The 21,955-nt window shown below is 50.3% G+C and overlaps 1 protein-coding gene across 1 annotated transcript in view; it reads left to right on the top strand.

Annotated features, from left to right (window-relative positions):
- clybl (citrate lyase beta like) overlaps positions 1-21,955 on the top strand; it is a 60,234-nt gene that overhangs the window by 20,934 nt on the left and 17,345 nt on the right. Inside the window, 1 exon segment of the mRNA XM_062457520.1 lies at positions 14,591-14,795. Within this exon segment, the coding sequence (XP_062313504.1) occupies positions 14,591-14,795 (205 nt within the window).

The raw sequence follows: 21,955 nt of genomic DNA, 5'->3' as shown, positions 1-21,955 counted from the left end.
GGCCATCCTTCCTTTCACGGCGCCCAGAACAGTCGTGGCCTGGCAGAGGGGGCTGTTCTGTGGGGCCCCTCACCGCCGGGGCCCCTTTCATCCTCCTCTAAGTGCTACAATGGGGCTCACAGGGCCTGAATGGTTGTTGCAGAGCGCACACTCAGAGAGAAAGAGCTTATTTTGTTGTGCCCGAGTCAATAAAAATGCTAAGTTAAAAGCAAGCCCACCCTCCCCACCCCCCCACTCCCCAAACGACTTGCTTGACCTTTTATTCCCACTTTTATTGTGACTAGCTGATAAATGTAATAGAACGTTTGTTTAAATTGACTGTAATGAAACAATAGGATAAAACATTATCTGGTATCAAGATACCAGGCCATGAATCAGCCTTATTAAAAAATACCGTCCGATTCATTCAGTCTAATTATCAGACGTGAGAACAACTGTTAGGTAATGGTCTTAGACGATTTTCTTTTCTGTATTTTTGGAAACTTTTCCTTAAGCTGTGTCCTCCTGAGTTCTCACTCTTTGCCTTTTCCTGCTCAGCACCCTGAATAAAGACATCTCCCCTCTGTGTGTGTGTGTTAGTGTGTGTGTGTTAGTGTGTGTGTGTGTCTCTATCTCTGTGTGTGAGTGGTTGTCTGTGTGGGGGGATGTGTTTGGGTTTGCGTGTGTCTCTATCTCGGTGTGTGTGAGTGGTTGTCTGTGGAGGGGGTTGTGTTTGCGTGTGTGTGTCTGTCTGTGGAGGGGGATGTGTTAGGGTGTGTGTTTGTGGTTGCCACTGTGGCAGGAGGCATTGTGAGAGGGGTGCGAGGCGGGGGGAGAGGAGGGCAGGGGACCGAGGGTGGATAACAGGTGGACAGACATGGGCTGGTGAAGAAAAGCCACCATGACTGGATCCTCGCGGAGCAGATTAAGGCATACAAACCCCAAACTAATGAGACAGGAGAGGAGGGGAGAGGATGGAGGCCTGGGGGGCTGGGGGGGGGTTGGAGATGGGGGGGGAAACGGAAGAGAGGAGAGGGGAAAGGAGAGAGGGATGAGGCCGTGTTTGAGGAATGGGGAGGGGGGAAATATTGCGTGGGAGGTGGTGGGGGGAACAGGATTGACAAAAAGGGGGAAAATGGGGGTGAGGGAGCGAGGGAGAGAAGGAGGGAGAAAGAGAGAGAGAGGATGGGGGGAGGGGTCCGGAAGAGTGGAAGGTTGGACCATGCGGAAAGAAGAGTTGAATAGAGGCACACCGGAAGAAACGGTACCAGGAAAAGGGGTGTCGATAAAACGACAGTGGGACGCCACCACGAGAGAGACCAGAAGGGAGGCCAGACCTCTGCGAGGCTGAGGGCGAGGTCAGCCGCCCCCAGCGCTGACTCAGACAGGAGAGCCAGGGAAGAAAAGAGGAAGGAGGGAGAGAGAATGTGAAAAAAACGAACAAATTTGGTTCCCTGGGCTGTCCGTCTCAGTGTTCCTGTTCGTCCTGCAGGATTTCTCGCTCTGTCGGTCATGTCTTGAGACGTGAGGCTGTGGAGAACCAAACACAGCCTCAAGCTGGGCCAGAGACCTGTGCCGTGGATGTTTTGTGTGTGTGTGTGTGTGCGTGTGCATCAAGAAAGGAGGAAGTGTGAGACAGGAGGGGGGTCACGGAAACCTGATAAATATTATTATTAATTTTGTTTCACACCTTCCCCCCAGCTCTTCTCTTCCGACTCCTCCTGCTTGTGCTGTTACTCCCTCCCTCCCTCTGCCTCCTTTCTATTCCTCCCTCCTTACCTTCAAATCTCCCTCCTCCTCATCTTCCTCCTCGTCCTCCTCTCAGCTTGCAGTGGACAGCCAGGTTTGTTGATACACAGCAGCATTGATTTACTTCCTCCCTCCCTCCCTTCTCCTCCTCCTTCAGTCATCTTTATTTATCCCAACTTCTCCCTTTATTTCTCCCAAGCAAAGCAGCTGTAGACTGCTGGAGGTAGTTTGCATATGAAAGACTGTGTGAGTAGCCAAGGGGTAAAGGAGAAACGTGCACACGTCTACCCGCATTCTCCTTTCGTCATTTTAGACCCGGCTTCTGGCTGTGAAATGCAGGTGAATGTATATATCTGGGGGCTGAGAGAGAGATGGGGAGAGTGATAAAAAATGGAGCCAGGATGTGAACTGACTGAGGTTCCCTGCCAAGGAGCACGTCGTTAAACGTCGCCGTCGACGAACTCCGCTGACCGCCGTTCGCCGTCCGACCCCGCGCGGGGTCGCGTCTGCCGTCACACGATGACGGTGCGCACTGACATTCTGCCTGGTGAGCTGGTTTGCTGGCTTGGGAACTCTGTACACAGGGATGCGTACTAGCGTTCCGTCGAACTGTTACGAGTCGGCCATGTTGTCTGCGGCAGGCTGGCGTTATGTCCGAGAGAGCCGCCTCGCAGGGTAACAGCGGCATTGTCGGATTACATGGCAAATTGTTCCCAAGATGTCGGGCGTTTTGGGATTTGTGAGGAGGAGCTCGCGTGTGGCTGCTCGGCTGTATGGGGCACACAGCTGACCGTGGGCCCTGCTCCCCCACCCCCCCAGCCCGCCCCCCGTCGGCCCTGGGAAGAGGAGGCTTGCAGAGCTGTGGTAGTGGGGCACTGTAGGACATGCCGTTGACAGCTGCTAGGAGAGCAAACTTGGCGCCATCTTTACGTCCCTCCACCTTCTGCCGCCCCCTGTTCTGCTTAACCGCCAACCCCCCCCGCCAACCCCCCCCCCCTCCCCCCAAGTTCCATCTAGCAGCAAATAAACGCAGCAACGCACACTCATCGATTATATCCCAGACCACTAAAAACCACCATTAAGCTAACGCAGCCACACGGACCCAGTTATCACAACCTCTCAACAAAAAAAAAGACGGGGGGGGGGGAAGGAGGAGAGCATAAGTATTTGGTCATGTTACGGCCTTGCATACTTGTACTGTGGGGGCCATAAAACATATAAAACATATCTGGTGGTTTACTGGGAGAATGTTGTCCAGATGTAGGGGTGTGTTGGTGTAAAGCCGTCCAGATCGCGTGGTATGGCGGTGAGGTAGTGTGTGTGTCCGGGGCCCATGCTGGGGACAGGACCTGTGCTTCCAGCGCTACTGTAATGTAGCAATAACGTTTATGGCCCCCTGCTTTTACAAGCAGATCCTCTGGGTAATTTAGGGGAATATTACATTGTTAATATTAGCCAGTAGTTCTACCGTTTTCCTTATTAGCCTCCATGAGATTCAGGGCTGAGAGGAGCGCTGCTTGAACATTGGATTAATCCCCTAATCAAATAAATTAGTTCATGATAAGCTTGCTCAGTAGTTTTATTGAGGGTATTGGATGGACGATATGGAACTTGAAGTACGGTTGCTGCACGCTTGGCCACCACTCCCGTCACTGGTCTGGTAAAATCCGAGTTTATTGTTGTGGAGTGTGAGAATTGGTGGAAATGGATTTGCCATGTTTGCTTTTATCGTCTAGTTTAAGTTTTCCTTTTCTGAATAAAAGTCTGAATGTTGTTTTATGAGGCATATCACAATGCTAATGCACTGGAGTCATAGTCTTCTAATCAGCAAAAAGTTGCAGTATAAATCCAGAAGTGATGTGGAACGCCATGAGGTAAGGCAAGAAATTGCTCACCATTTTAACCTTTATATTGATTCAATACAGAACTTAGACTTCCCTCATCTAAATAAAGCACTACCATTTTTATTGTGCAATGGTTTTGTTGGCAATTAATTCCACTACTTGTCAAATGAATTCCCCAATAGGAATTAATCATGCGCTTGGTTGCTAAAGGAAAATAGCCGATACAGGCGAAATTAATCTAAAGTGTGTGAGCGTGTGTGTGTGTGTGTGTGTGTGTGTGTGTGTGTGTGTGTGTGTGTGTGTTACCGAACATTATGAAGTAGCGTTTCAAATGAGTGCCTGATAGCCCTGAATAGAAAACATGCAGACTTGATTAGGCTGAACAGTGCCTACAGATATAATAGGCCAGTGACACTGTTGTGACAGTGCAGGGACAAGACCTTAGACGATAGCTCATGACATCCTTCTCAAGCCAGGGAGTTAATAAACATGGCCGACGGAGGCCTGTGAGGTGGTTCTCCTAGTTTTAGACTAACGGTACTCCCTGTTCCCCTGCCAGACCGCAGAGTACATTACATTACATTTACATTTATTCATTTAGCAGACGCTTTTATCCAAAGCGACTTCCAAGAGAGAGCTTTACAAAGTGCATAGGTCACTGATCATAACAACAAGATAGCCACAAAAACATTGCGAGTAGCCAAAACATGAAGCACACATTGTGAACAACCAAATTAAGTGCCAAAGGGAAGAACCATAAGAGCATGTAGTTAAACAAGTTACAATTAAACAACATGAACCGCTATAAGTGCAAGTGTACCTGTGGAAAAAGCAAACAACAATAATAAAAACTAGAGAGGGTACAATTTCTGGGGAAATTGTAGGGTGTGCTTGCTTGCGTCGGTTGCACAGGGGTCCGTTTTTGAATTACATTTTTACAACTGATATTTCTGTATATTTTATATAAAAATGCATACTTATTATTTATAAAGATGACAGATTTAAAAGCATTTTTTTTTGCTGCTCATTTACAACTGAAAATACGAGTGAAGTGTAGAATGAAATAGATGTCTTCTCATTTCCCCTGCAAGAGGCAGCCTCATCGTTGAATCAAAACGAATAAATATGGCAGACCGGTTTAAAAATTGACCTAATCTCTATGACTTAAACGTCATTTTAAGTTTTTCCCTTCTCGTGATATTTTCAGGCATTTAGCCTAGCTACTCATATTGCATTCATTCATTAACCCCTTTGAAGATTATTCTACGACGTTACCGGCAGCAGAAGATGGAATCGCGATTCAAACAGTACCATCTGCTAACTGAAAATATGCCCCCAAAAACGTAAATAAGCTTGACATTTATTTAGTGGAAAATCGCTCATTCATAAAAAGCTCACTGGTAGCGATCATTGTCAGTAACAACGCAAAATGCGATATAGCCCTGTGTGGAGAAGCTGCCCCGGTAAATTGTACTACTACAGTACAGTACTAGACTACTGCTGTGTTCGTCTTGGTAGCGATTGCGTTGGTTGAATTCGATTAAACGTTCCGTTGTACGGTTTAGGCTGAAATTAATTATTTTCATGAACAGATTGACAAAGGTTAGGTTGTGGCAATGAAGTTCAGGTTAGTAGTCAGATAGTTTCACCTATTGGAAGACTTTTGATTTAAGTAAGGGGCCCACCGAACATGTTTGCCGTTTGACTTCCTAAACAGCTGTGTACTGTACAGTAGATGTTTTTGTAGTGTCTCGCATAGGCTACAGCGTTGCAATGAGCAACACTGGTTTGAAACCACAGGTAATGATAATTTCACCAACAAATCGTTTACTTGTAATGTAATGTCATAGTAAATCCTACAAAGAAAATGTATTTGTGAGGAATATTTATTTTAACGATTGAAAACAGATGCATCATAGACCACTGTGGTGTGTTGCCCGGGCAACAGAGGCTAATGTCATGCTAATGCTTCAGTGAAATAGTAGACTACCGTTTCCGAAAGTAGATGTGGGCCTACTTCCTTGATAATATCGTAATATTGTACATTACATTTCATAAGTGTTTCACATCACAAAGTAAAATGAGTAAATAGTTATCACCCTGGCCTCTTTGCTTGTGGCGTTTCTGCAGCTGTCTTGCAGTAAAGCTATAGTTAGCCTAGCTATCCCCCAAGTTAACAGATGCGAAACGAATGTACAGGTAGTCACGCGTGTTTTCGTGACGTTAGTGACGTAGTGACGTTAGTAACGTCAGTGACTGTGGCTAGCAAATTAGCCACCGTTAGCTTCACTTTTCACCACAAAAGCGCAATTTCTACTTAAACCATGCAACGGAACGTAAATAAAAATACAACCAACGCAATTGCTAACAAGACAAACCTTTTGACACCGCCGTTGTGTATGTAGTCCAAATATTGACTGATCCTTAGGGGGGCGAAAATAAACAATAATAAATAATAATAAATATATATGTGAGATAACAAAGGTTGTGCCCTTGCCGAAGGCAAAGCACACCAAAAAATAAAATTAATATATATGTGAGAGAACAAAGGTTGTGGCCTTGCCGAAGGCAAAGCACACCCAATAATATATATGTGAGAGAACAAAGGTTGTGCCCTTGCCGAAGGCAAAGCACACCCAACAATATATCACAGCGAGTACAAAAATTTAAAGTTTAAAGAGTAGGTCTCTCTCTGGAGGAGAACTTCCAGCTCATCCCGTTCCTGCTGATAGTTCTCAGCACTGTCAGCAACAGGCTCTGATGGAACATTTACCAGATGTGGACAGTAACCTGGTCCTTCTGTCAGACAGCAGTCCTGTCAGACAGCAGGTATGTGAGACAGCAGTCCTGTCAGACAGCAGGTATGTGAGACAGTAGTCCTGTCAGACAGCAGTCCTGTCAGACAGCAGGTATGTGAGACAGCAGTCCTGTCAGACAGCAGGTATGTGAGACAGCAGTCCTGTGAGACAGCAGTCCTGTCAGACAGCAGGTATATGAGACAGCAGTCCTGTCAGACAGCAGTCCTGTCAGACAGCAGATATGTGAGACAGCAGTCCTGTGAGACAGCAGTCCTGTGAGACAGCAGTCCTGTCAAACAGCAGGTATGTGAGACAGCAGTCCTGTGAGACAGCAGTCCTGTCAAACAGCAGGTATGTGAGACAGCAGGTATGTGAGACAGCAGTCCTGTCAGACAGCAGGTATGTGAGACAGCATTCCTGTCAGACAGCAGTCCTGTCAGACAGCAGGAATGTGAGACAGCAGTCGTGTCAGACAGCAGGTATGTGAGACAGTAGTCCTGTCAGACAGCAGTCCTGTCAGACATCAGGTATGTGAGACAGCAGTCCTGTCAGACAGCAGGTATGTGAGACAGTAGTCCTGTCAGACAGCAGCCCTGTCAGACAGCAGGTATGTGAGACAGCAGTCCTGTCAGACAGCAGGTATGTCAGACAGCAGGTATGTGAGACAGCAGTCCTGTCAGACAGCAGGTATATGAGACAGCAGGTATGTGAGACAGCAGTCCTGTCAGACAGCAGTCCTGTCAGACAGCAGGTATGTCAGACAGCAGGTATGTGAGACAGCAGTCCTGTCAGGCAGCAGTCCTGTCAGACAGCAGGTATGTGAGACAGCAGTCCTGTCAGACAGCAGTCCTGTCAGACAGCAAGTATGTGAGACAGCAGTCCTGTCAGACAGCAGGTATATGAGACAGCAGTCCTGTCAGGCAGCAGTCCTGTCAGACAGCAGGTATGTGAGACAGCAGGTATGTGAGACAGCAGTCCTGTCAGACAGCAGGTATGTGAGACAGCAGTCCTGTGAGACAGCAGTCCTGTCAAACAGCAGGTATGTGAGACAGCAGGTATGTGAGACAGCAGTCCTGTCAGACAGCAGGTATGTGAGACAGCAGTCCGGTCAGACAGCAGGTATGTGAGACAGCAGTCCTGTGAGACAGCAGTCCTGTGAAAGAGCAGGTGTGTGAGACAGCAGTCCTGTCAGACAGCAGGTATGTGAGGCAGCAGTCCTGTGAGACAGCAGGTATGTGAGACAGCAGTCCTGTGAGACAGCAGGTATGTGAGACAGCAGTCCTGTCAGACAGCAGGTATGTGAGACAGTAGTCCTGTCAGACAGCAGGTATGCAAGACAGCAGGTATGTGAGACAGCAGTCCTGTCAGACAGCAGGTATGCAAGACAGCAGGTATGTGAGACAGCAGTCCTGTCAGACAGCAGGTATCTGAGACAGCAGTCCTGTCAGACAGCAGGTATGTGAGACAGCAGGTATGTGAGACAGCAGTCCTGTCAGACAGCAGGTATATGAGACAGCAGGTATGTGAGACAGCAGTCCTGTCAGACAGCAGTCCTGTCAGACAGCAGGTATGTGAGACAGCAGTCCTGTCAGACAGCAGGTATGTGAGACAGCATTCCTGTCAGACAGCAGTCCTGTCAGACAGCAGGAATGTGAGACAGCAGTCCTGTCAGACAGCAGGTATGTGAGACAGTAGTCCTGTCAGACAGCAGTCCTGTCAGACATCAGGTATGTGAGACAGAAGTCCTGTCAGACAGCAGGTATGTGAGACAGTAGTCCTGTCAGACAGCAGTCCTGTCAGACAGCAGGTATGTGAGACAGCAGTCCTGTCAGACAGCAGTCCTGTCAGACAGCAGGTATGTGAGACAGCAGTCCTGTCAGACAGCAGTCCTGTCAGACAGCAAGTATGTGAGACAGCAGTCCTGTCAGACAGCAGGTATATGAGACAGCAGTCCTGTCAGACAGCAGTCCTGTCAGACAGCAGGTATGTGAGACAGCAGGTATGTGAGACAGCAGTCCTGTCAGACAGCAGTCCTGTCAGACAGCAAGTATGTGAGACAGCAGTCCTGTCAGACAGCAGGTATATGAGACAGCAGTCCTGTCAGGCAGCAGTCCTGTCAGACAGCAGGTATGTGAGACAGCAGGTATGTGAGACAGCAGTCCTGTCAGACAGCAGGTATGTGAGACAGCAGTCCTGTGAGACAGCAGTCCTGTCAAACAGCAGGTATGTGAGACAGCAGGTATGTGAGACAGCAGTCCTGTCAGACAGCAGGTATGTGAGACAGCAGTCCGGTCAGACAGCAGGTATGTGAGACAGCAGTCCTGTGAGACAGCAGTCCTGTGAAAGAGCAGGTGTGTGAGACAGCAGTCCTGTCAGACAGCAGGTATGTGAGGCAGCAGTCCTGTGAGACAGCAGGTATGTGAGACAGCAGTCCTGTGAGACAGCAGGTATGTGAGACAGCAGTCCTGTCAGACAGCAGGTATGTGAGACAGTAGTCCTGTCAGACAGCAGGTATGCAAGACAGCAGGTATGTGAGACAGCAGTCCTGTCAGACAGCAGGTATGCAAGACAGCAGGTATGTGAGACAGCAGTCCTGTCAGACAGCAGGTATCTGAGACAGCAGTCCTGTCAGACAGCAGGTATATGAGACAGCAGGTATGTGAGACAGCAGTCCTGTCAGACAGCAGTCCTGTCAGACAGCAGGTATGTGAGACAGCAGTCCTGTCAGACAGCAGGTATGTGAGACAGCATTCCTGTCAGACAGCAGTCCTGTCAGACAGCAGGAATGTGAGACAGCAGTCCTGTCAGACAGCAGGTATGTGAGACAGTAGTCCTGTCAGACAGCAGTCCTGTCAGACATCAGGTATGTGAGACAGAAGTCCTGTCAGACAGCAGGTATGTGAGACAGTAGTCCTGTCAGACAGCAGTCCTGTCAGACAGCAGGTATGTGAGACAGCAGTCCTGTCAGACAGCAGGTATGTGAGACAGCAGTCCTGTCAGACAGCAGTCCTGTCAGACAGCAGGTATGTGAGACAGCAGTCCTGTCAGACAGCAGTCCTGTCAGACAGCAAGTATGTGAGACAGCAGTCCTGTCAGACAGCAGGTATATGAGACAGCAGTCCTGTCAGACAGCAGTCCTGTCAGACAGCAGGTATGTGAGACAGCAGGTATGTGAGACAGCAGTCCTGTCAGACAGCAGGTATGTGAGACAGCAGTCCTGTGAGACAGCAGTCCTGTCAAACAGCAGGTATGTGAGACAGCAGGTATGTGAGACAGCAGTCCTGTCAGACAGCAGGTATGTGAGACAGCAGTCCTGTGAAAGAGCAGGTGTGTGAGACAGCAGTCCTGTCAGACAGCAGGTATGTGAGGCAGCAGAGCAGGTATGTGAGACAGCAGTCCTGTCAGACAGCAGGTATGCAAGACAGCAGGTATGTGAGACAGCAGTCCTGTCAGACAGCAGGTATGCAAGACAGCAGGTATGTGAGACAGCAGTCCTGTCAGACAGCAGTCCTGTGAGACAGCAGGTATGTGAGACAGCAGTCCTGTCAGACAGCAGTCCTGTCAGACAGCATTCCTGTGAGACAGCAGGTATGTGAGACAGTAGTCCTGTCAGACAGCAGTCCTGTCAGACAGCAGGTATGTGAGACAGCAGTCCTGTCAGACAGCAGGTATGTCAGACAGCAGGTATGTGAGACAGCAGTCCTGTCAGACAGCAGGTATATGAGACAGCAGGTATGTGAGACAGCAGTCCTGTCAGACAGCAGGTATGTCAGACAGCAGGTATGTGAGACAGCAGTCCTGTCAGACAGCAGGTATATGAGACAGCAGGTATGTGAGACAGCAGTCCTGTCAGACAGCAGGTATGTGAGACAGCAGTCCTGTCAGACAGCAGGTATGTCAGACAGCAGGTATGTGAGACAGCAGTCCTGTCAGACAGCAGGTATATGAGACAGCAGGTATGTGAGACAGCAGTCCTGTCAGACAGCAGTCCTGTCAGACAGCAGGTATGTCAGACAGCAGGTATGTGAGACAGCAGTCCTGTCAGACAGCAGTCCTGTCAGACAGCAGGTATGTGAGACAGCAGTCCTGTCAGACAGCAGTCCTGTCAGACAGCAAGTATGTGAGACAGCAGTCCTGTCAGACAGCAGGTATATGAGACAGCAGTCCTGTCAGACAGCAGTCCTGTCAGACAGCAGGTATGTGAGACAGCAGGTATGTGAGACAGCAGTCCTGTCAGACAGCAGGTATGTGAGACAGCAGTCCTGTGAGACAGCAGTCCTGTCAAACAGCAGGTATGTGAGACAGCAGGTATGTGAGACAGCAGTCCTGTCAGACAGCAGGTATGTGAGACAGCAGTCCTGTCAGACAGCAGGTATGTGAGACAGCAGTCCTGTGAGACAGCAGTCCTGTGAAAGAGCAGGTGTGTGAGACAGCAGTCCTGTCAGACAGCAGGTATGTGAGGCAGCAGTCCTGTGAGACAGCAGGTATGTGAGACAGTAGTCCTGTCAGACAGCAGGTATGCAAGACAGCAGGTATGTGAGACAGCAGTCCTGTCAGACAGCAGGTATGCAAGACAGCAGGTATGTGAGACAGCAGTCCTGTCAGACAGCAGGTATGCAAGACAGCAGGTATGTGAGACAGCAGTCCTGTGAGACAGCAGTCCTGTGAGACAGCAGTCCTGTGAGACAGCAGGTATGTGAGACAGCAGTCCTGTCAGACAGCAGTCCTGTCAGACAGCATTCCTGTGAGACAGCAGGTATGTGAGCCATCTGTCTTGTCCTGATATGTGAACCAGAATCCACGTTGCATGTTCACAACTCACCTCTCTCTTAGGAATACGCGGCTTCATTGAATCGAGTCAAAGCTCTGCTAAAACTGCAAAGTTATTATGCCTCAGGTCCCAGGTACCTACCTACAGCATAGCTTACCTCTCAGTGGAAGCTAGACTACTGCAGTGTGTGGTTGAGGAGCGCAGGGCTGAGCAGGAGTTGTGTTAGGTTGATGTTCTTCAGGCTGTTGGTGGATACAGCTCCTCCATATAGTCCTATATGGAGGAGCTGTATCCACCATATGGACAGCCATACCTCTGCTGTAGCCTGGCGTAATGCCTACACACACACACACACACACACACACACACACACACACAGATCAGATTCAAGCTAGGTAGGTCCAGGCTTGATCCATGCCACGTCCAGGCCAGTTCCAGTCCAGATTGAGGCTAGACTTGGACCATAACAATGCCAAATCCAGGCCAGAGCGATGCCAGATTCAGTCTATTCAACTGGGCTTTCTGACACAAATCACATGCTGTGTCTGGGCAGAAACATCTGCTTTTCGGGTGATTGTATGCTCACCTTTTCTGACTGGTATCCCCTCACTGATATCTCACCTGTGCACTGTATGTCAGACACACACTGTTTTTTGTTTTGTTTTGTTTTTTACCACTGTCTAACAATGGCTGGATGGTGCATGCCTGTCCGTCTCTGTACGTCTCTCTCTCTCTCTCTCTCTCTCTCTCTCTCTCTCTCTCTCTCTCTCTCTCTCTCTCTCTCTCACTGACCTGTCTTGCCCCTTCTTCAACCCACCAGTCCCCCAGGTTACTGTAGAATGAGACCCCCTGCCAAGAGTAAAGGAGGAGAAAGGGTCAGAGAGGTAGAATTACATTTACAATTACATTTAGTCATTTAGCAGACGCTCTTATCCAGAGCGACTTACAGTAAGTACAGGGACATTCCCCCGAGGCAAGTAGGGTGAAGTGCCTTGCCCAAGGACACAACGTCAGTTGGCTTGACCGGGAATCGAACTGGCAACCTTCGGATTACTAGCCCGATTCCCTCACCGCTCAGCCACCTGACTCCCCATTATCCCCAATTAGAGGAGAGAAATGCTGAACGTGCTTTCTCTACCTGACCTCTGGTTACAATGTCAGCTAAACTGTCCGTTCCTCTCTCGCTCTCTCTCGCTCTCCCCCTTCTCCAGCCCTCGCTCCCTCTCTCACCACTCTTTCATTAAGGTGCCTCTCCCTCCCTCTCTCCCCCCCCTCTCCTTTTTTATGAAATCTAGTCTTTAATTACCGATACCGTCTTCGTGTAAGCGCCCCCCCCCACTCTTCCCACCACCTCCACTTCCATTCTAATTTATTTGCCTTTCAAGTGGGCACTTTAAAATGCCTTTTTACCATTCACCCTGGAGCTGTCTGCACTGAATAGAGAGGACTTCATTTGAGTCTCAACAGCCCCCTCCTCTGCCCCCCTGCCCCCCCCCCCACCACCACTGTGCCCTTCCCTCCACTTACATCCCTATTTTCCTTTTGAAATTTCCCTGTTAGCTTATTATTTTTTTGCTTCTTTTTTGGTGTGTCCGTTCCCACCCCCCGCTGCCCCCTTGCTCTCTGTCCCCCGCCTTCCCGTTTAGTCGTCCGCTTGCCTGCCCCTCATCCCGGCGCTCTCATCTCGGCGCTCTCATCCCGGCGCTCTCATCCCGGCGCTCTCATCCCGGCGTTTTCATCCCGGCGTTTTCATCCCGGCGCTCTCATTCCAGCGCTCTCATCCCGGCGCTCTCATCCCGGCGCTCTAATCCCGGCGCTCTCATCCCAGCACTCTCATCCCGGCGCTCTCATCCCGGCGCAGGACTGCTGTCTGTGGCCACCCACTGTAAACAGGGTGGCCACAAGAGACGCCCGCCCCCCCCCCAACAGCCTGGATGGAGCTGCATCATCTGGGCTTGCTTTAAGGCCTTGATTGATACTGGAGGGCTTGTGTGTTTGTGTGTGTGTCTAACGCCTAGTTGACAGGATTAAGTGGCTATTGAGATGACTCCGGCCCCTTTAGAGAACAAAAGAGGAGAAAAGAGAAGGCTTCAGATCCCTCTCTTATTTTTCTTTTTTTCTTTTACAAAGGGGAACGCCCCCCCCCCCCTTCCTTCTTTTTTTTTGCCACCCCCCTTCCTCGCTGTGATCTATAGATATGATAGGTGGCAGGGCAGGGGGCCTGTGGAGCCGCAGTGACAGGTGAGATGTGTTTCCTATGTAATTAGACACTGGCCATCCCAATCATTTAGGCCACGCTTTAGTGCTAATTGTCAGAGCAGTCAAATCCACAGAACAAATCATTAACCCTTGTGTTATCTTCGGGTCATTCTGACCCATCAGTCATTGTGACCCACCGTCGTATTGCGACAACTTTACCGCATACAAAAACACAGTGAAGCATTTTCTTTTAACCGTTGGGCTGTCTCAGACCCCCCACATTGCGAAGGTAAAAATACAATTATTTTTATTTATTTTTGTATTGGGTAAAATTGGGTAAAACGCAACGATGGTTCGTTATGAACCTTGGGGTCATGTGACCCGAAGGCAGCACAAGGGTTAAGATGTGTGCCTTAATTGCGCTTATTGATGTGTGTGTTTGTGTGTGTGTGTGTGCAGGTTGGTGGGTACATTTTTAAATGTGTGTGCGTGTGCGTTGGTGTGTGCTTTTTTTTTCTGTGTGCGTGCGTGCGTGTGTGTGTGTGGGGGGGGACTGTGGGTGGGTAAGTGATGAGCCATGTTCTAACTTCTAGGAGGCACAATCAATAAACAGTAATTTCACTACCCTGTGTGAGAGAGATTGTGTGTGAGTGTGTGAGGTGTATAGTGTGTGTTTGGTGTGGAGAGTGTGTGAGGTGTATAGTGTGTGTTTGGTGTGGAGAGTGTGTGAGGTGTATAGTGTGTGTTTGGTGTGGAGAGTGTGTGTGTGGAGACTAAGCCTTTCTCCTGTTGTCTCCAGACAGCCTGTGATCCAGTTATCATTAACAGGAAGCGCTATACTGATCTGCTGTTGGCCAAACTTTAATTGTTCTGCCCCCGCTAGTGTACGCATAAAAACAGGGTCTGTTTGTGTGTGTGTGTGTGTGTGTTTGCACTGCCATTGATAATAGGTTTCCAAAGCAGCCTAGATCAACATTCCACCCCCCCCCCCCCCCCCCATTTGAAAAGAATCTCAAAGCAGAGCAGAGATCCTCACACAGGGCTAAATGCTACAGCAGGACTACCATCCTTCTACCAGGCACGACAACAAAAAAACTCAAATGTTCCGGAAAAGTATAGACCCGAGCTGACTAGCTTGAACTTTATCGTGTCTTGTGAGTGAAACGCAAACGTATTCGCACGAAAAGAACGTTACGGAACATTCAAACGCTAAACTCACCTGTGTGTGTGTGTGTGTGTGTGTGTGTCAGGGCAGCTGGATGGCTCCTGTCTGTGCGGGGCCAGAGGTGTGTCCCAGCACGTCGGGACCACTCGGCCTACTCCCCCAAGTACGTCCCCCGACGCGCCGTGCTCTACTGCCCCGGCAACGACGACAGGAAGCTGCGCAAGCTGGCCTCGCTCGACCTGGACTGTGCCGTCCTCGACTGCGAGGACGGGGTGGCACTGAGCAAGAAGGTAGGACACACACGCACACACACGCACGCTCGTCACAGTCCAGCTCTCTGGCTCAGACAGGTGCTAGGCCTTAATGACTGAAAGCAGGCGTATCTCTGAGCTGCTTAAAACAAGCGCGTTTCACCCCATTGTGGAGGCACAATGGCGGAATAGCCCCTCCCCCCTCCCCCAATCATGGGCCTTTAAAACAAGGTGACCACACCCCACTGGGCCCGCCACAGGAAGCCAGCAGATGCAGCAGGTTAAAGGCGTGCATACACACAGTCACACACACACACTCACTCACTCACACACGCACGCACACACACAGTCACACACATATACATACAGTCACAGGGACTCAAACACATAAACACAGTGACACATACGCACTTACGCACTGTCACACACACACACATACACACAGACACACACGCCCGTGCACATACACACAGTCACACACACACACACACACACAGTCAAACACATCCATACACATACTCACAGTCAAACACACACACACACATCCTCTCTCTCGCTCACGTACACAAAAACACACCCACTCGCTCTCTCTCTCTGACACACACACACACACACAGAGAGAGAGAGACAAACGCACCCACAGCAGGTTTGAGAGCATTCTCTTCCCGCCCCCGCTAGCCGTCCACCATTGGTCCGGGCGGCATGCCCCGTGAAATCGGGATTGGTCGGAGGGCACACGGACCTGTCCCGAGCAGAGCGTGAGAGTAACAAAGGTTGTGAGGGAGGGAGAGAGAAGACCAGGGACGGAGCTGGGGGGGTTCCTGGGGGAGGACAATGGCATGTGGGACTGAGTGACGGGCAGCAAGCTGGAATCCTGACAGAAACTGCCTTCTCCCTGTCAGAGCCGACGGACAGCCCTTACGTCTCACTTCTGGAGAGAGAGGGAGGGAAGGTGGGGGGGGGGGGGTGTAGGAGGCAAGGGAGGGAGGGCGAGAATGGAGGAGAGAGGGGAGGGGGGGAGGGAGGGAGGGATGAGGAGATGGAGGGGGGAGGGAGGGAGGGATGAGGAGATGGAGGGAGGGAGGGGGGAGGGAGGGATGAGGAGATGGACGGAGGGAGGGAGGGGGGACGGAGGGAGGGATGAGAAGATGGAGGGAGGGGGGGAGGGAGGGATGAGAAGATGGAGGGAGGGAGGGGGGGAAGGAGGGAGGGAGGGAGGGATGAGGAGATGGAGGGAGGGAGGGATGAGGGAGGGATGAGGAGATGGAGGGAGGGATGAGGAGATGGAGGGAGGGGGGAGGGAGGGAGGGATGAGAAGATGGAGGGAGGGAGGGGGGAGGGAGGGAGGGATGAGAAGATGGAGGGAGGGAGGGGGGGAGGGAGGGATGGATGAGGAGATGGAGGGAGGGAGGGGGGAAGGAGGGAGGGATGAGAAGATGGAGGGAGGGAGGGAGGGGGGGAGGGGAAGAGAGCATGAGGGCGATGGGGAAGGGAGGCGGGTGGAAAGGGCAAGAGGAGGAGATGGGAGCATGGAGAAGGACAGAGGGAGAGGGGACGGAGGCGGAGAGAGAGAGAGAGAGACAAATTCAAGCAGCCATTCTCGAGGAGATGTGATGTGAAGAGTGAGTCTGTGAGTCTGTCACGCACAGAAAGTGACAGACTAATGTCTCCATGTCCGTCGAATCTGAGAGACAGGGAGAGGGAGGGAAAGAGAGGGAGAGATGGAGAGAGAGAGCGAGAGATGAGACAGACAAAAACCTGAAAGATGAGTAATGTTTTAAAAATACATCCTCTCCAATACTCATGTTGGGATTTGCAATGCTTGTTGGTTGCATGTAGGCTGTTACAGCTCTAAACACATCTGTTGAGTGTGTGTGTGTGTGTGTGTGTGTGTGTGTGTGTGTGTGTGTGTGTGTGTTTGTGTGTGTGTGTGTGTGTGTGTGTGTGTGTGTGTGTGTGTGTGTGTGTGTGTGTGCCCGCCCATATGTCTCTGACAGGTAAAAATGGCATTGGGGGTAGATATATCAACAGTCCCACAGCCAACCTTACAGCCCTACCAGCCCTAAGGCACATGAAAAGCACATAGCCAGGCCTATACACTGTATTGACCTCCAGCGACTGCCTGGCCTGATAATCCTGTTAGCTGACCCTTTCTCTGGTCAGGTGAGACACAATGGGTCTCCAGCCATGTTCAGTCCTGGTCATCTGTTAGCTTTGAAGGAATCACCCATACGACACACAACTAGCATTGTGTGTAATTGATCTCACTTTGTAACGTAAAAGTGTGTTGTAAAGTTTACGATAAAAAGGCCCTCTTTGTCTCCCCCCTCCCTCTGGCTCTTGGGAGCTATGTCATTTCATCCTTGATATCCATGGGGGTCGGTGTGTGTGTGAGGGAGTGTATAAGATTTCACACACGCACATATGCACACTCCAATTGCTTTTACACAAACAAATATGACCTCTGTCCACTTTCACACTTCAGTGAGAGAGCTGCTCTGAGACCAGGGCTTATTGGATGTATGCGTGTGAGTGTGTGTGTGTTTGTGTTTGTGTGTGTACGAAATGGTGTCTGTTTATGTTCGGCGCGTTTCTTATTTGTGCCTCTGTGTGTGTGCATAGTCTTTGTGCGTCTGTTCGTATGAGTTGTGTACCGTGATATGTTTGTGTATTCAAGTGTGCGTGTATGTGTGTGAGTCTGAATGCGTGCATGTGTGAGTGTGCATGTGTGTGTATCTAAACATGTGTGTGTGCGTGCGTGTGTGTGTGTGAGGTGCTCCCTGCAGTCTAGGCCTTGCCACCGGGCCATCTGGAGAGGAAATGGAGTGTGAAGTACAGTATAGTTTGGGAGCAGGCGCCGTGGAGACGGCACAGCAGTTAGTTCATTAGTCCCAAACTTCCAGGGATTAGGAGAGGATCTCTACGGTGGCGGCGGGGGTGACGGTGGTGGTGGGGAGGGGGGAGGGGGGGCGCGCAGGAGGTGGTGGTGGTATTGGGGGGGGGAGTCAGGGGGGAGTGGCACACAGACGCAGAGAGAACGAGAGAGGACGGGATACAAACGATCTGAACCCTCGAGACCCCTTCGGAGAGAGGGGGGGGGGGGGGGGAACAGGGGGCGGGGGGGCGGGGACAGGTGTAGCCGTCAGCTCCGCTACAGGGTGTTAGCTGCCCCCCCCCTTCTCCTCCCCACTGTTCTTACAGATATGATGAGATGTGTGAGAGTGTTAGAGCGGTCAGGCTTGTCTTGCCCTCCCTCTCTCCCTCCTTCCTCCTCCTCTCCTCCTGGGTTGGTGGTGACAGTTAGCAGGCTCAGGGCGACTATCCTCCGCTTCTCCGCTGCCCTCCTCCCTCTCCCCCTCCCCCTCCCCCATGGTGACTGCCCCCTCTCTCCTCACCTCTCCTCCTCCCCCTCCTCCCATCCTCCCCCCTACCCTCCTACCAGGGTTCAGCATGGCAGTTAGCATGCCCTCAGCGCCTCTCTGCTTCTGTCTCTCTCTCTTTTTTTTTCTTTTTCTTTCTTTCTTCTCTCTCTCTCTCTCTCTCTCTCTCTCTCTCTCTCTCTCTCTCTCTCTCTCTCTGTCTCTCTTTCCTTTTCCTCATTCTCTCTCAGTTTCTCTATCTTTGTCTCTCATTTCTTCTCTTCTCTCCTCTGTCCTTTATCTCTGTCCTCTCTTTCTCTCCTCTCTCTCTCTCTCTCTCTCTCTCTCTCTCTCTCTCTCTCTCTCCCTCCCCCCTCTTTCTCCGTCTGTCTGGTGGGCAGAGTAGGGGCAGCATTGAGGCCTGGCATCGGTTGGCAAGGCGACAAGCCTGCTGTGCCGTTGTCATGGCAAACTTAATCGCTGCTTGCGAGTGTACCAGCAAACGTCAACACAAATGCACGCAACCATCAAATACTCACACACACATCTGCTGGCTTCATCTTACATAACAATTTGGAAATAATCGTTTTACAGCAATATGTTCATATAATGATAATAATAATATACTGTATCTTATTTATTTGATGTTTGGATATGAAAGTAAAGAGCACAGAAATGCACCTGTAGTTATCCGCATGTCGCCAAATGATTATGGGCCCGATCTTGCACCCAGCGCAATTGACTTTGTCAACGACGCAAGTATCATTCCTAGTTTGCACTCGACGCAAAGCTGACTTTTCCCTCCACAGACGCACGTCGAAATAACCTTGCGCTCCCGTGGGCGGTTCAGCGAAAAAGGAGGCGTGTTCCGGCGCAAACGTTCCCTGGTGCTATTTTGCAGTTTCCGAAAAACAATTCCGCCACTGACCAGGAAAACGTGGTCTAAAGTCAATGGCGCATTATTCAGATGCTATTTTAAGGGCGCAAGCTTGGTCCGTGCACACTGCTGGCGAGGCCAGGGTCTTCTTTCTGCGAAGCTACTTTACATTGTTTTGATTTATGGCGTGTTACATTTCTTCAATGATTATAAAGATATTTTCATGAGAAATCTCTATGTATGTGAACATGATTGTAACAATTGTGCCAATTTTCTCCCACGCCTGTTTAACCGAAGCTAATTTGGGTGGGTTTCTTCTCCCATCTCCATCAGAATCAGAATTCGCCATGTAGCCTGTTACACAAACACTGAATTTACTGTGGCAGGAAGGTGCAAACAATAAACATATACGGGTCTTAAATTAAGTAAAAAAGTACAATAGTTAAACTAATTCCTAGAACCAAACAATAAAAAAAATAAAATATAGGGTAGGCTATATAAAAATAAGAATAAGAATTTGAATGAGCAGCATGAGCGTGCAATTTAGTGCAATGAGAAAACTGCTCTGCCTTTCCCATACAATGTCACTTGTCTATCTGTTACGGCCCTGACTAGAACGTCGGTCTCCTTGGCTGTGAACCGCTCCTGGCGTGCGCCTGGCAATCCGCCGTTATAATAGCAATCCGCCATGGAACAAGCGCTGCTCTTAAAGGGAATGTGAGATGACGCTCTGATTGGTTTATTGCACGTTACGCCCAAACCACACCCATTAGTAATGTAGCTACTTCGGACCTACCCATTTTAGATTTGCGCCAGGCGCAAAGTCATTTATCCCGCCGGCAAAATAGCCACCGAGCCGGAGTCCCGCCCACAAAGTTACTTGCGCTTTGCGGTTTGGTACTTGCGTTTCAGATCGTCAAAATAGGGGATATATGTTCTCCGAGTCATTCACAACCCTGTCTAGTTACACAGCGACACACACACCACACACACACACACAAACATTTTCTCTGAAAGACTTCCAACAGTTCTATTAGTTACAGGTCAGGCTTTACACCTGCAGAGAGCAGTGAAGGAGAGTAACACATCTGACACACTGTGTCCCACGCACACACACTTACTGAGCTATCAGATTGGTGTGTGCCATGCAGCTCACTAGAATTCTCTCAGGGAGTTGTCCTTAGCATGGCGATAGAGCGTGCATGCGCACAGGCACTATATTGTTACTTTATCATTAGCACCTTACATGTACAGTATATGGCCAATTGTAAATGGTTTACTGTATAGCCTTCTGTGTGCGATTCTATATCGTGACTATTTATATAATCACGGTGAAAGTGAAATGCACTGGCCTCGGATCAGAGTTTTAAGGTTAGCATGAATTATGCATCGGACTGTCATCCAATATGTGTCCTAAGTTGAATGCACATATTGTTAGTGGAGGGGACAGTCAAGTTACAGTGACACACACACACACACACACACACACACACACACAGATTTGGCAGACGGACCACTTGGGATCAGCCCAGCGATTTAAATATGGCTGTGTGTGTATGTGTGTGCGTGCTCGTGAACGTGTGAGTGCGCATTGATGTCTGCGTGCTTGTGTGGATGTGTGCGTGCGTGTGTGTGTGTGTGGATGTCTGCGTGCTTGTTGTGGATGTGTGTGTGCGTGTGTGTGTGTGTGTGTGTGTGTGTGTGTGGATGTCAGAGGGCCTCTGGAGTTGAGAGAAACTCCCAGCCAGCCTGCCAAGAATCACAAGCAGGTATGTGAGCTGCCTTACCCAGAAAACACAGCCTGCCCCTCCCCCAGAACTGAGATGATCCCTGCCAAAGCACCACGCTCGTCAAAGACACGTCTGTGTGTGTGTGTTCAGTGTCAGGTGTCCTGTGAGGGCAAGAGGTGAGAGAAAGGTCAGAGAGTTTAGGGGAAGTGCTGAAGGGGCTCTGATCACGTTGTTCTGGAACGTTCAACGTTGTAGCAGGTGTGTGATGGGTGGAGGGACCAGACGAGAGAGAGAGAGAGAGAGAGAGAGAGAGAGAGAGAGAGAGAGAGAGAGAGAGAGAGGAGAGAGAGAGAGAGAGAGAGAGAGAGAGAGAGAGAGAGAGAGAGAGAAGAGAGAGAGAGAGAGAGAGAGAGGAGAGAGAGAGAGAGAGAGAGAGAGAGCAATAAGGAGTCGCTCAGTGGATGAGATTTGACCATTGTTGTAGATACACTGGCTAGTCGGCGAGTCAGATGCGGTGCTTATACCTTTCGAAACGGAGTGCACACAAAGTCACACACACACATACATGCTCTCACACACTGACATACGTTCACACAGACCTACACATTCGGTCCAGATGTGCTGTGGTTAAAGCAGAGAGAGAGAGAGTGCAAGAGAGAGAGAGAGGGAGAGAGGGGTAAATCGCTCAGGAGAACAGAGAGGTTGTCTTTGTGCCCGTCCACTCTCCTGTTACGGGGCTGTGTTTGTACTGGCAGAGGACTGGGCCACACTCTACTCTGCTACGTGGCCTGGAAATCGCAGGGAGAGGAGGAGGGGCAGGGGAGGGGAGGAGGAACAGACATGAGAGAGATGCGGGGTACAGGAGAGGGAGGGGAGTCGAAGAGATGGGATAGGAAGGAGGAGAGGAGGGGGAGGGAGGTGGAGGATTGAGCAGGTTTGCCTCCCCCCACCCCCCCATCATGAGTTGTGTACTACGATCTATGTGAACCACGCTAGCAGAGCTGTTGCTTCGCTAGCAGCTCGTATCCCCCCCGCCACCCACAAGCTGCCGTGAGGTGGGACGAGAAGCCGTTCCCTAAACGTCTTCCCTGCCTCTGGTGCCGTGTCACTCGTCAAACCACTTGTCAAACCCGGAGATCACACACGCTCTCGCAAACGCGCGCACGCACTCTCGCTCGCTCGCTGGAGGCAGCCCGCCCTTCACCTGAGCCGTGCACATCTGAGAGTGAGCAA

The sequence above is a fragment of the Osmerus eperlanus genome, chromosome 3, assembly GCF_963692335.1.
Source record: "Osmerus eperlanus chromosome 3, fOsmEpe2.1, whole genome shotgun sequence".
NCBI lineage: Eukaryota > Metazoa > Chordata > Actinopteri > Osmeriformes > Osmeridae > Osmerus > Osmerus eperlanus.
This window is presented reverse-complemented; position numbering and strand designations above follow the sequence as displayed.